The 12,212-nt window shown below is 38.7% G+C and overlaps 1 protein-coding gene across 2 annotated transcripts; it reads left to right on the top strand.

The window, feature by feature from the left end:
- The first annotated feature begins 5,763 nt into the window (after positions 1-5,763).
- Positions 5,764-8,224, top strand: LOC111245669 (cytochrome c oxidase subunit 6B2-like). Of its 2 annotated transcripts, none has more exons than XM_022794315.2 (4): positions 5,764-5,891; positions 7,452-7,561; positions 7,748-7,849; positions 8,087-8,224. In XM_022794315.2, the coding sequence occupies exons 1-4, from the start codon at positions 5,777-5,779 to the stop codon at positions 8,129-8,131; spliced, it is 372 nt and encodes a 123-aa protein (XP_022650050.1). In that variant the 5' UTR covers positions 5,764-5,776; the 3' UTR covers positions 8,132-8,224. The 2 variants fall into 2 exon arrangements, with proteins under 2 accessions (XP_022650050.1, XP_022650051.1); XM_022794316.2 differs by having other exon boundaries at positions 8,051-8,187.
- The last annotated feature ends 3,988 nt before the right edge of the window (positions 8,225-12,212 follow it).

Below are 12,212 nucleotides of genomic sequence, written 5' to 3' on the forward strand. Positions count from 1 at the left end.
AAATAAAAGAGTAACGCCGCCCTATCAAAGTGGTAGCCCAAACAAATACTAAAGAGCTAACCGAAAACAGTAAACTATTTTAACGAAATCAAATTCAGTTTTGAGACACATTCTAATAAACTCAACAAGTAGGCGTTATATCTAGACCCACATGATACTGGAAAATTATTTACCATTCAATGCTATCTGAACTCATCAATTTTATTCGATGTGAGCTTGGTTTGAGATCTAGCTAGATTTAGAGTACTACGTTTGTATGCTTAGTTATCTTGAGACTAGCATTGGATACTGAAGAATATGTTCAGTTCTTTTGGGGTACCATAAAAATGTGTTTTATTCAAATATAACGTGCACATTTCAGTAGCAAACTTTTCGATGTTGTGCTATACTTGTATACAATATGCGTTAAAACCAGCTCTGTTCAGTCAATGATTAGTTTTCCGTAGAAAAAAATAATATTATAATTGTATAAGATTGTTATATCAGTAAATATCATACCTTTGGTAAAAGACACAAAAAAGGCTCATTTTGGTTGTTGGTTGAAATCATCAGATTTCGTTATAGGCTAGAATTTGTTCAGCCACGATATATTCGTCAAAAGTATGTCCGAAGGGTACGTACAGTGTCACGATGTATTGGCTAACCTCAACAAGTTCGCGTGAGGCATTGTCTCGACAAAATGTCAGAGGTATCTGTGATTGATCGAACTTGTTTTAGATTATAAGACATTACAATGATAATTAGAAACGGCTGGTATTTGCACTTTCAGACTTACAATTTTACGATGCTTCGGAAGTTCGTTTTGAACGCCAAACAAGTACTCGCATATGAATGTATTCAAAGCAGACGCTAAAGAGAATGGAGTGTCCTGATGCACATGCTGTAGTGTTAGCGGTATTTTGCTCATAACTTCTTAGCTATTAGTTGAAGCCTTTGGTCGAACGTTTCTTTTCGTCGATTCCATACACAAAATAAAATATATCGTTCAGTCACGTTGGGAAGTACGTACATAGACACATGTGTCACTAAACACAGCCGAAGTAAATGAGCCATTACAGATTTTTGCTAAGGCAAATCACGACTGGGTCGATGAAAATCAAATTATCAGAAGTCTGCTACAACAGAAATATCAGACAGCGTGGCAGACCGACATCTGAAATCTAAAACCCACTTAAACGTTAAGTTCGCGCCAACTAAAAATTCTACGAAGTTGGAATAGATGCGAATTATATCCGTAGGCGGAACACTGCGGTTAGTAATGAGAGCAAAATTATGTGTTTTCACTGCTTATTGATAAAGAAGTACGTAAGCCGTTCTGTACAAATTAGCGTTTATTATGGCAAAATTTAACACTGTGCATGTGTGCAATGTGTTTCAACAGAAATAAAAAGCGTAGTTCTCTTATTAGGTTGAACATTTACTGTGTATTAAATTGAATCATACAGTTCTCTATTGTGAGTAGATATATCATCGTGGTGAAGAATCTACTTGGCTAGTAGACAAAGAAAGAAATTTCTATTTTTTCCGCCTGAATGTTCCGGTATTCTTTGACCTAACTTGTTTTGGAGTGATATGTAGACGACTGGGCTCTTATCTCTACATCATACCCGTATATGATGACTTGTTGCATGCAATGACGTATGGGAACAAAACGTGCTCTCCTATGAGACGCTTTCCGGAGACCATTATCGACGTCTCCGCACCTGCTTAAAATTCTACAAAAAGATTGTTATCAAAACTTGAGGTCAATCCTTGAGGGGATGCCCGAGCTCAATAAATATATTAGTTTTTCCATGGAATTATCAGACATCGATATTAGTTTTACTGTTAAAAATTGATATTTTATATTTGAAACGAAATTGCTCACAAAATTTCGTTCGCGCGGGGTTGTACCGCATAGAGTTCGAGCGAACGTCTCGATTTCCCCATATGTAATGTGCCCAGATTGCAGACAGCAGTGTGAAGAAATAAAGTGAAATGAACTTGTGTATTTTAAGACGTTGCTACCACGTACACATCAAACGTCTTATTTGAGGTAAATGCCTTGCTATCATTCAGGTGGCATGCGGCACTGTGGAGCGGTGAATATTGAACTACGAGATCCTAAAAGATTTCCAAAAACGCAAACCTAAGCAATTCTAATGCATGATGAAATAGAATATACGTTGTAAAAAAGTGGTGAAGTAGATTTACGGGCAAAGATTTAGCGCCTCCAAGCCATTATATTAAGGATGTGCCGTTGCCCAACGCCACGAGATGTTTAATTAAGTAAAACAGGCACTGAACACTTCGTTTGTGTTCTACTTTCTCGCTTTACATTTGAACAGTTTCGAACATTTTTTACTTTTGTTCGGTGTTTTATGTTTAACACCAGCACGGTCATACACACAACTAGAAACAAATTAGCCAGCTTTATCTTTGACATAGCATGTCAAGCTTCTGATACAGTAGGTTTGTTTAGTATGAATTGCAAGATAGGATTTTTGCCATTGTGATTCTTGCTGTGTGAGTTCGAGCGTTGTCAGGCAAAAAAGAAGCTCTCTGTTTACTGATACTGGTAGCGTAATGCGGGGTTTATCAACCTCTTCTTCTTCTTCTTCTAATAATCAACAATACACTTCAGCAGTACGACGTGTCGACGAACGAGGATACACGGAGTTGTAGTGAATAAAACCTGCACTAGATCACAGAACCGACACTAAGTTTTGCAATTTCACATTTGCTTTAGGATACCGTCCTGCTGGCTTACCTACGTATACACACTAACGTGACCGTCTGCGCTAATCGTAAAATTATCCAAATTTTATTGCAAGTTAGAATTCCATGCAAGAATAGATCATTATTATAACATGGAAGCTTAAATAAGCAAGCGTATACACCTCTTCATTTTTGCACGTCGCTTAAATTATGCGGCACCGAATTTTTGACTTATTTAAAAATTTTGACCTAAGTAAAAACTGGGTCGATAGGCTTTAACCTAAAGTGCTATCTTTACATGTACCCAACTTGATTGCATCTCAGGAAGGATGTCAGCAACTATCGCATAATTACAAAGTAGCACAATTTTAAAATATAGGATTAAATTTCTTTGCATTTCAAGCTACACATCTAAAAGGAACCAATAATCGAATACGAAAAGAAGCACTGAGCAAAACTGAAAATAAGTGAGCAATGTCATAGGTACAGATGAGAGTGATACGTTAGTACCCCAAGGGTATTAGTTGCGACTTTCTCCTTGTGAAATAGGTTTTTTTTAAAACGCTAGGCCTTACTCAGGTGTAAGAAGTCTTGATTAATAAGTATGGCGAGCGTGAAGATAATTTACTCTCACTCAGTGCACAAATGTATGTGTCAGCACATGAAACTACGTTACGCGACTTGTATTCGACTCTATTACCGATTGCGTTCGTGTGGAAACCAACAAATATTTTCCACACAAACTGTGTTGCAAGAATCCACAACGAATCAAAACGCTTACGCTTGACGCGTGACCGGCGTACGTCTGTTTATGAAAAGCTGAAGCTCGGTTCTACTATGTCCCCGTAGCTGCGGCGACCTACAGATCACGTCGTGATAGAAAAGTGGAGGATTCATTAACGACAATGCAGTTGGCCTTTCCTGTTTTATGTATAACTTCATTTAGTTAAACGCGGTCATTACGTCACTACTTTATATGAATGACTGGTATACTGCAGATTATTTTAACTAGAAATCAGATAAGCTTTTTTTTTTTTGTTACATTTTTTCTTGTAGGTAAGACCTTATTGATGGGCATGCAATCGAATAAGTAAATGAGGATGTATTTTTGTTATCACAAAAGCAAACTGAAATCGAAATAGTTTCTCTTTTGGTTACGGACTGAATTGAGGACAATAAGCGGGTGGCTTTGAACCAATACATGTAATAGAAAATTCGGAATCAACAATCTATCAGCCTAGATAGGTTTCTAGATCGAGGTTTATTACAGCCAAGGCTGTAATAAACCTCGATCGTATTGCAGCCGAGAACGGATACATTATTCATGATAAGGTTATAGTGCGAAAGGCAGCTTTACATAATAGTAAAATTGTCTTTTATAAAAAAAAAAAGATAAATAAACACAAATATTTGGAAAATACATTAAAATAAAAACACAAAAAATACAACAAATGTGCCTCTAAGAAGGTGTATGTTTTTCATTGTATCTATAGGTATCGAAATTTAAATGTTACTCACGTTCATGTAGTAAGTTAAAATACTGACATTAATCCCTCGTTTTCATCTCATATTATGCGCTAGTCATTCGAGCAAATTCAGGAGTAAATTAACGCCACGAAGTTGTCTCTACAATAGCCGAATGAACAAGGTATTTCCATTTACTTTTCACTCTTCTCCTAGTATGCCATTTTCCTTTTATGACTCTTATAGATGGCGTGTGCCTACTTATACTTGCAGTTTTATTCTGGCTGTTGATTAAGCGACACTCTCTACCTTCTGCATTAGATATGATAAATTGATTCTTCTTTTTTTCATCTACGTTAGTGTTTCAGTAATAAGCTACGTTACGTATTTTAACTACTTTTTCGTTGAAAGAGTCAGGTTTAGCTTTTCACAGCATTAATTGTTTATAAATAAAAAAATTAAAGGTTTTAATATAAATTATCACAAGTAGTTAATAGAGAGATCCTTTAAGAATCTACTTTTTTGGGTCATCCATACCTGAACTGCGAAAACGCCTTGAAAAATCAATTTCTTCCGTGGAAGATGTCTAGAAATACGCCATAAGCTAATTTAGAGAAGGAAGGTTAGCTTTACCAAAGGTTCCATCAATTTCTATCTGATCTACACGAATTCTAAAAGAAATAAAGGTGAGTAATCAATCGTACCGAAGCATCTGGTTTATATCGAATTATAACAGATATCTTGTAGACACCTGTTGACGGCATAAGCGCACCGAATCTACAACATTTCCAAACAATATATGAACCTTCTTAGACTTTTTTCCACTAGACTTTCCTCATAAGGGTAAATATTTAGTTGATGCGTGCGTGTTTAAAATCACCTTCAAGAGTCTCCAAGGAGATCGCGCTTCAGTCGCTATGGCGTTCACAAAGAACTGCTGGTGGCGATCGAATAAGTCAAACTTGCATTACTTGAGACGCATGTTTTAGATGCGCAGTGAACAAGCAGTGCTCGGCTAAAATATCCATCGCATTATAAAATCCGACTTATTTTATAGTCAGAAAGCAACGCGTAGCCGAAGCACTGCGAGAGGTAACATCGAGCAGCTGATTGAATCGAAGAGCACAGAAGTTCTTCGATTGACACTTACTAGCTCCCGGTTTGCGGCAAGGGAGCCTTAGAAAGGGCATGCTACAAGAATGACCAGGTGAAAGATTCGCAAAACTTAAGCACATCTTACACCGTATGAAGATACATTGCGATTCACAACTGAGATACTTGCTAATCGTATTTATTAACCAAAAAATCGTATATACAAAACAAAGGAGACACAGCACACTTTGTTACTATTTAAATAAGATATCGATATCATAGCCGGAAACGTCTAGCGCACAGTTTATTCATTAGGCTCTTTGTTCTACATCGTTGCATAAGTAACTATTAGGTGTAAGATTCATTTCTCCATCGATGCGCTCCTCATATTGGTGTTTAAAGTAATTACTCTAAATATAAAGGACAGTTTTTTCAACTACTGCAAATTTTGGAAGCGCTTTAAGGAAACTGGGCAGGTTCGTGATCATAAAACATTTTTCTTCCAAAAAAACGAAGCATAAATATGGTAACCGTGGAGACCATAAATTCTCAGAACAAGTCAGAAAAGCAAAAAACACAAAATGGCTTCAAGAAACCTGCCGGCGAAGATGACCCGTCTACGTCAAGGGCTAGTTTAGGTAATAATTTCTTTTAATTGCTGAAACCACGCATCGCGCCTACAGACGTGAATGATCACGTAATGAAAGCACGTTTGTTGCTTTTTCTTTATTTATTTTTAGTGTTTGTCTTTGAGTAGTGCCATAGAGCTCACTTCAGAATCAACTGCAGTTTCAAATCTTTAATTAGTAAGATCGTTATTCTTAAGAATCCTTACTTGGATCGTAGTGAAAACTATGTTCTCAGCAAGTATCGTGGCAACAAAGCTTTTTATATATATGGGATACGATAAAGTTGAAATTGGCTTTTCTGTTCAGGCTAAAAAGCCTAATTTGCCAAGGCTGCTTGCGTATTAAACACTTTACATTATATCTATATATTTATTATGTCTAACAGATAACAATCTGTTAGACATACAATAATATATTACTGGTAACTGATCGTAGCCTAGCGATTTTCGGTGATTTCAAACGTTATCTTTACATCAGTTTTGGAGCTCTTACACCCCCGCTAGATCCCGTTTTCTCGCGATATTGAATACACTATGTAATTGCCTACTTCGGTGGCATTTATGAATTGTATATTTTTTTCAAGATTTGTGGAATGATGTCACATGGCCACGTTGAGCTCTTTTTTCACTGGCATTATCTAATGGGGCTCGATTGTTCATATTGGCTTCATGGAACGCCGCATAAGTTCTTCCTTCTGCGAAGTCGGCCTGACGGATATTATTATCGGGGCATTATCGCTGACATCTTTGCCATCACTCAATTCCTTCGTTATTGACCTGGCCTCTTGTCGGGTTGTTTACGGGACCACCCATCTCAAAACCGTAGTCATTGTTTTAATGGTCCACGACCAGTTTCCTATGATTCACATCTGTACTCAGCGGCCTCATGAAAGTATGCGCCATCTGTCAACAGGCGTTCCGTTTTTGAAATTATTCAGTCCTTAGTTAGGCATAACTAAGGTACCTTGATAGCTTAGTGGCTAACATATGTCTGCCAATCTTATGGACTCTTTGTGGTCTGGGTTTGAACCCGGGTGTAGACAAACTTCAGTTCGTGCTGGGAGCCAGCAGTCTGATGGAATAGCTAATGGCAATACCGGGCATAAAACATGAAACGAAAAAAAAAGGCTAGCGCGCGTGTGCTAACCTCAATTTTTCAGAGAGTACTGTCTTCTACAGCGCTACAGATAATAAAATCTGATTTCAAGAATATATTGTACGCTATACTTAGGTATGAAGTGATCTGCATAAACATGAAATCAGCGGGCACAAAGTTTGCTTATAATCTTCCCTGTCCAAACAGAGCGATGCCCATTACCGCTTTCGTGTGTAGCACCTTTCCGAAGCTGAGGCCTTGTTGCGTTTAACTCAAACCATTACCCAACAAAGCAGTGATATTCTTTGTTTTTTTGAATCAGTTTTATAGTTGGATTTTGAAGTGTGCTGAGGACTGACCACTGACGTTTGACGAATCTAGCTTTGCTACTATTCAGCTGACACAGATATTGACCAAGTAGGAGGATACAGGCAGTACTTTGGTTTAAAATCTAAAATATCATCTGTTTGTTAGAGCTTAAAGCCCAGCTCCCATGGGTGGTGCCGTTCGATCCGCGATTTCCGCACACAAACCAAACAAGAAACTGTTACCAGAACTATGTCGACTATCATCGCTGCGTTAAGGTTCGCAACTTGACACTTAAAATATCTATAATTAGATGATGGTTCAAATGCTCCCGACAAATGGGACAAAAAAAGGCATACTCGATGCCAATAGGAATCATTTCTATAAAGCCTTACGTCCCCTTTCAACAATTAAAAATATTGCATTCGGACCTTACACAGTCATAGCGTCGCGTGTTATTGCAGGCTAAGAACCTACGCGGCGAACCAGTACAGTCCTGTGAGTACTTTAAAAAAGCATATAAAAGTCTTTGCCCAAAAATGTGGTTTCAAACGTGGGATACGCAGGTAAGTCGAAGTAAAGTTCCGCTTTATCAAAAGTGAGGATAATCACTCTTTTATTTCGAAGCAGTAAGCCATATTCAGTGTCAAACGCTATAACCCTTAAGGATCACTAAGAATAATCGCTATTATGGATCGAGTGTCAGACGTGGATGTATTTTTGAACCAGATAAACAAAATGACCCATAAGTTGCGTTTCATGTTTAGATTGCTGAAAATCGTTTTCCCGGACGAATTTAATAGAATCAACGAATCGGCGAGTGGGGTAAATTATTCACTCGAACGTGAGGAGTGGTCTTAGGAGGTCTTTGAAGCGTGTTGAAGACGGACCGGGCTACAGTATAAAGATGATCGTTCGAGGAGATCTCTCAGAGAGAGACACGATTGTTTTACACGATACAGTCGAAATCCGAGAAGAAATACACCTTGTGTGTTCAATTCATGGATTGCATCTATTGCTCGCTGGGTAAACGAGTAACGTATTTATCAACTCTTCCTCAGAAGAGAATACAGTCATACTTCACAAAACACAGCAGTGCCTTTTTAATTTTATTTGGCCATATCGTTGGACAACTGTTGAACGGATTTGCTTTGTTCAGTTTATATATAGGCTCATTTACGTCTAGTTACCTTCACCGCTGTGGCGGTGAAGCTAACTAGACGTAAAATTTGCACGTAGTGCCATTATCGAATTAAGATTTCACTTTCATTAAGTTGTTAACAAGTTGTGTCCGCATCGCAAATGACAATGCATGTAGTATAAACGGTTTAAGTATAAGATATAGCTACTTGAAGTTAATGTGTGGGAACATATATACGACCGCAATTGAGTGTTCATGTGGTCCTTGAAGTGTTGCATGGTCAATGCAGTAGTTTAGATTCAGTCACCAGCCTTCAAGTGACCACCGTAAATAAACACGTTACGTTCAAGCCGATGGAACTATTAGTCCAGTAATAAGAAATTATACTTATTTAATGAAAAGTTTAATAAAATATGATTAGGTTGAATTATTATTATGTTAGTTATACCTTTTTTATTTTTATAATTATAATTACTGCCCAGTCGCAATTTTGTCTTTCTGTAGCAAAATAATTCTTTTATGCACGTCATCAAACACATCATGAAATGTTTATGCTGTGAAACATTTTGTTCAGGCAGAAACAGCAGCAAATCACGAACTCACTGAGAGATTGGCCACGTTATTGTTGAATTACTTTTTTTTTTGCATAACTACACTACAATAGTAAACTGTTCCTCATTGACCTCAGCCGGTGTCGCCTGAGATAAGTCCATGTCTACCTTTGATGTGATTCTTTAAGCTTTGTGAGGCCGAAAATCGCTTCGGACAATGTGGACATCTAAGCAGGTTGCTCAGTGTGTGTAGATTTTCATGTTGTTCTAAAGCGGTTTGCTTGAAGAACATTTTTTCGCAGAATCGACACTTCCATTCCCGCACCGCATGAGTCTTTCGTTCGTGGAGCGTTAATTTCGTCTTCGATGAAAACCAGTCACCACAGGCATTGCAGGCAAAATATCTAGTGCTGCGATTATGCAGCTCGTGGTGTTTTTCGAAGCTGTATTTCGTGCGAAGCCTACGGCCGCATAACTTGCAAAGAAATGGCCGTACACCAATGTGCTTGTAAAGATGTAGCTGTAGTGTACCTTCGGAGATTTGTGGCAATTCACAAATACGACAAAGATCGAGCCTCTTATCGTGGGTTCGAATGTGGTTGGTAGCTGCTTGACTCGAGGCAGACTCAAAGCTACAGATGTGGCACGTAGCCTCCTTGTACTTTGAACTACACGGTTTTGACACGTCGTGATGGCTTTCAGGAAGTCGATGGTCAGGACAGCGCTTATCGAAATTTACTGATCGAGATTCTTCATAGCATGCGACCCCAGTAGACGACGAAGCGACCACATGCGCGTTCGATTGAGAGGCCACAGATGCGCCTGAGTTGGCAGAGACTATTCTACCAACCGCAAAAACGCCCTCTTCAATTACAGCAGTGTCCATAGTGAGCCTTTCTCAACGCAGTACGGGTGAGCTTTACATGCTTTAGCTGGAATAGAAGTGGAGACAAAATGAAGACAATTTTGAGTAACTGAGCTACGAAGAAGACAATCAATCGGCACAAGTCAGGTAAAGTTAGATTAGGGCTATCTCTAAATCGAGGGCGAGCACGTCTCCATCCAAACGTCCAGATCAGGTCTTATCATTGTTTTTAGTCAATATAATAAAACTTGCAAGATATGCAACAACCAAGGTAATAACCGCGTCCCGCATTGTCAAACCGAAGCTTCGACTGTACGGAATATACTAATCATTGGCTTAACCTGATGTCCTCGCATAATAAAATAAAAGCGGCTATTGCACTATGGCCGGTGTTTTATTTACATATGGAAGCTTATCACTAACTACCTAATCGGTTTCTATATTTTCACTCTGGGGATTGATTCGTCTATAGCACCTAGACACTGCTAACGATGCATAAAGCAGTTGGTAAAATTACGTTTTCGACATTCCGTCCACACTTGCACAACAGGGTACTTACCTGTTGATCCATTACAGAACAAGTTGTATCACCAGAAGTTTCGCCGACATTACGGAAGTTCGTAGCTAAAGAATACAGGCGTGCGCAGTAGATCGCGAAGTCGATGGAGAGAAATGACCACTATGAGCCACTAAATCATACCTAGCTCGTAAGTTGTGTCAGAATTTTTAGATATTCTAGGCAAACATGCACCTCTATTAGGTTCATATCATCAAAAAGAGAGAACTTGACTACTAATTATGTTGGAGACACATGTTGTCGGCTTTGCTTGTACTTGGAGAACAGCTGTGTGTGTTACCCAGAGAAAGCGAAGCTTCCATTTGACAGGCAAAGCAGTACAGATATACATCCATGCGTTTTCTCCTCTGAGCCGGGGGTATCTACCCTCACCCTCGCTACAAGGTTGGAAGTAGGTTTTTTCTCGTCGTATCCCGACAAGAAGCAGACGAAGTTTTTTATGCTGGGAGAAAAACTTAAATTTGACGGGTCTGTCCTAACATGTTACGCCTTGGGCCGTCCAACGCACGAGCTCAGAACTCTGAACTTAAATCAACTGTGTAACATGTTTGCTTAATATACTCACCATCTTGTGAAGTGGCGTAGGCTTGAGACCAGGGGGTAGACACACTTCGTTTTATGCTCGGTGACAGCCAACAAGGCAACATTTTCATGCACTCTCAGGGGTAAAACCGAAAGCTCCACAAATTTATGTGTGACTGACTCTTTAGATACTTCGGTATTGCGGTAGATATTACACCATAGATTACGGAATTAATAAATCCAAAAAATATTTGGACAAGGGGGTAAAAAGACCCAGTAAAATTTAAGTCAACAGCCACTTTTACTTATAGCAAACATAGGCTTATACTTATAGTACCTTGATCGACGTTCTGTTTAACTGGGAACTTAGTCCTTCAAATTTATAGTGTGATTGAAGTTCACCGCTACGTCTGTTGTTGACAGTGCATGGCATGCAAGAACTTCTGGAACTTTTCTAGTAAGAGCCATATTCTGTTACCAAAGGATAACAGATTTTAATATCAAGCCTAATTATGTTTACATACCTAGATATTTTTGCATAAAGCTTTCACATATATAGATGCCTTATAATAGGTGGAACCTATCACATATATATATATAATGGCTAGGTGCATATGTAAGGTTGTTTAATGAAATCATTTCCGGAATTTCCAAAATACGTTACTAGTTAATTAACTTTAGTTTTGACAGTACATCACATATTGCCGTATTTAACTTTGCATCTATTTCATGGTCTCGTATAATTCCAACGTAGAGAAGACTCCTATTCAATGAGCGATCGCAGAGGCGCTTTGTGATGTAGCGGATGTTCAGACGATACCGTTTAGCGTGACAGCAGGAGATAACGCTAAGCATAGAAGAAAAGGAATGCACACCTGTAGTAGTAGATAACAGTATAAAGTGAACCCGTATCCTGTGTCTCAAAACAAGGAAATTGTTTCCATATTTCGCTGTTCATCTGCCATGTGCTCCAATCTTGCAGAGGCCTTGCAGATTGCACTGTACAGTCTGTCGCTTAAATTGGATCTTATAATGCAGCTTAACAGTCGCGAATGATAGCCTTCACGTTTATTGAGAATTTGATACACGCCCTTATGTAATTAAGAATGAGGTTCGTGGCCGGCCGACGACGGCAATAGGAAGCAAAGCTCTAGTTGCAAGAAAATGAAGCACAATTTAAGTGGGCCAACTCTGGAAAAACTTGCTAAATTGATTGGGGAAATGTAATCAGTTCTGCGCATGAGCGCTGGTACATTGCAGCGGAATAGAAACA

The sequence above is a fragment of the Varroa destructor genome, unplaced genomic scaffold, assembly GCF_002443255.2.
Source record: "Varroa destructor unplaced genomic scaffold, Vdes_3.0 BEIS01000002.1, whole genome shotgun sequence".
Taxonomy (NCBI): domain Eukaryota; kingdom Metazoa; phylum Arthropoda; class Arachnida; order Mesostigmata; family Varroidae; genus Varroa; species Varroa destructor.

Coding starts and splice junctions, on each gene's coding strand:
- LOC111245669 (XM_022794315.2), top strand. CDS start 5,777: ATGGTAACCGTGGAGACCATAAATTCTCAGAACAAGTCAGAAAAGCAA. Junction 5,892..7,451: donor TACGTCAAGGGCTAGTTTAG/GTAATAATTTCT, acceptor TCTGTTTGTTAG/AGCTTAAAGCCCAGCTCCCA. Junction 7,562..7,747: donor ACTATCATCGCTGCGTTAAG/GTTCGCAACTTG, acceptor GTGTTATTGCAG/GCTAAGAACCTACGCGGCGA.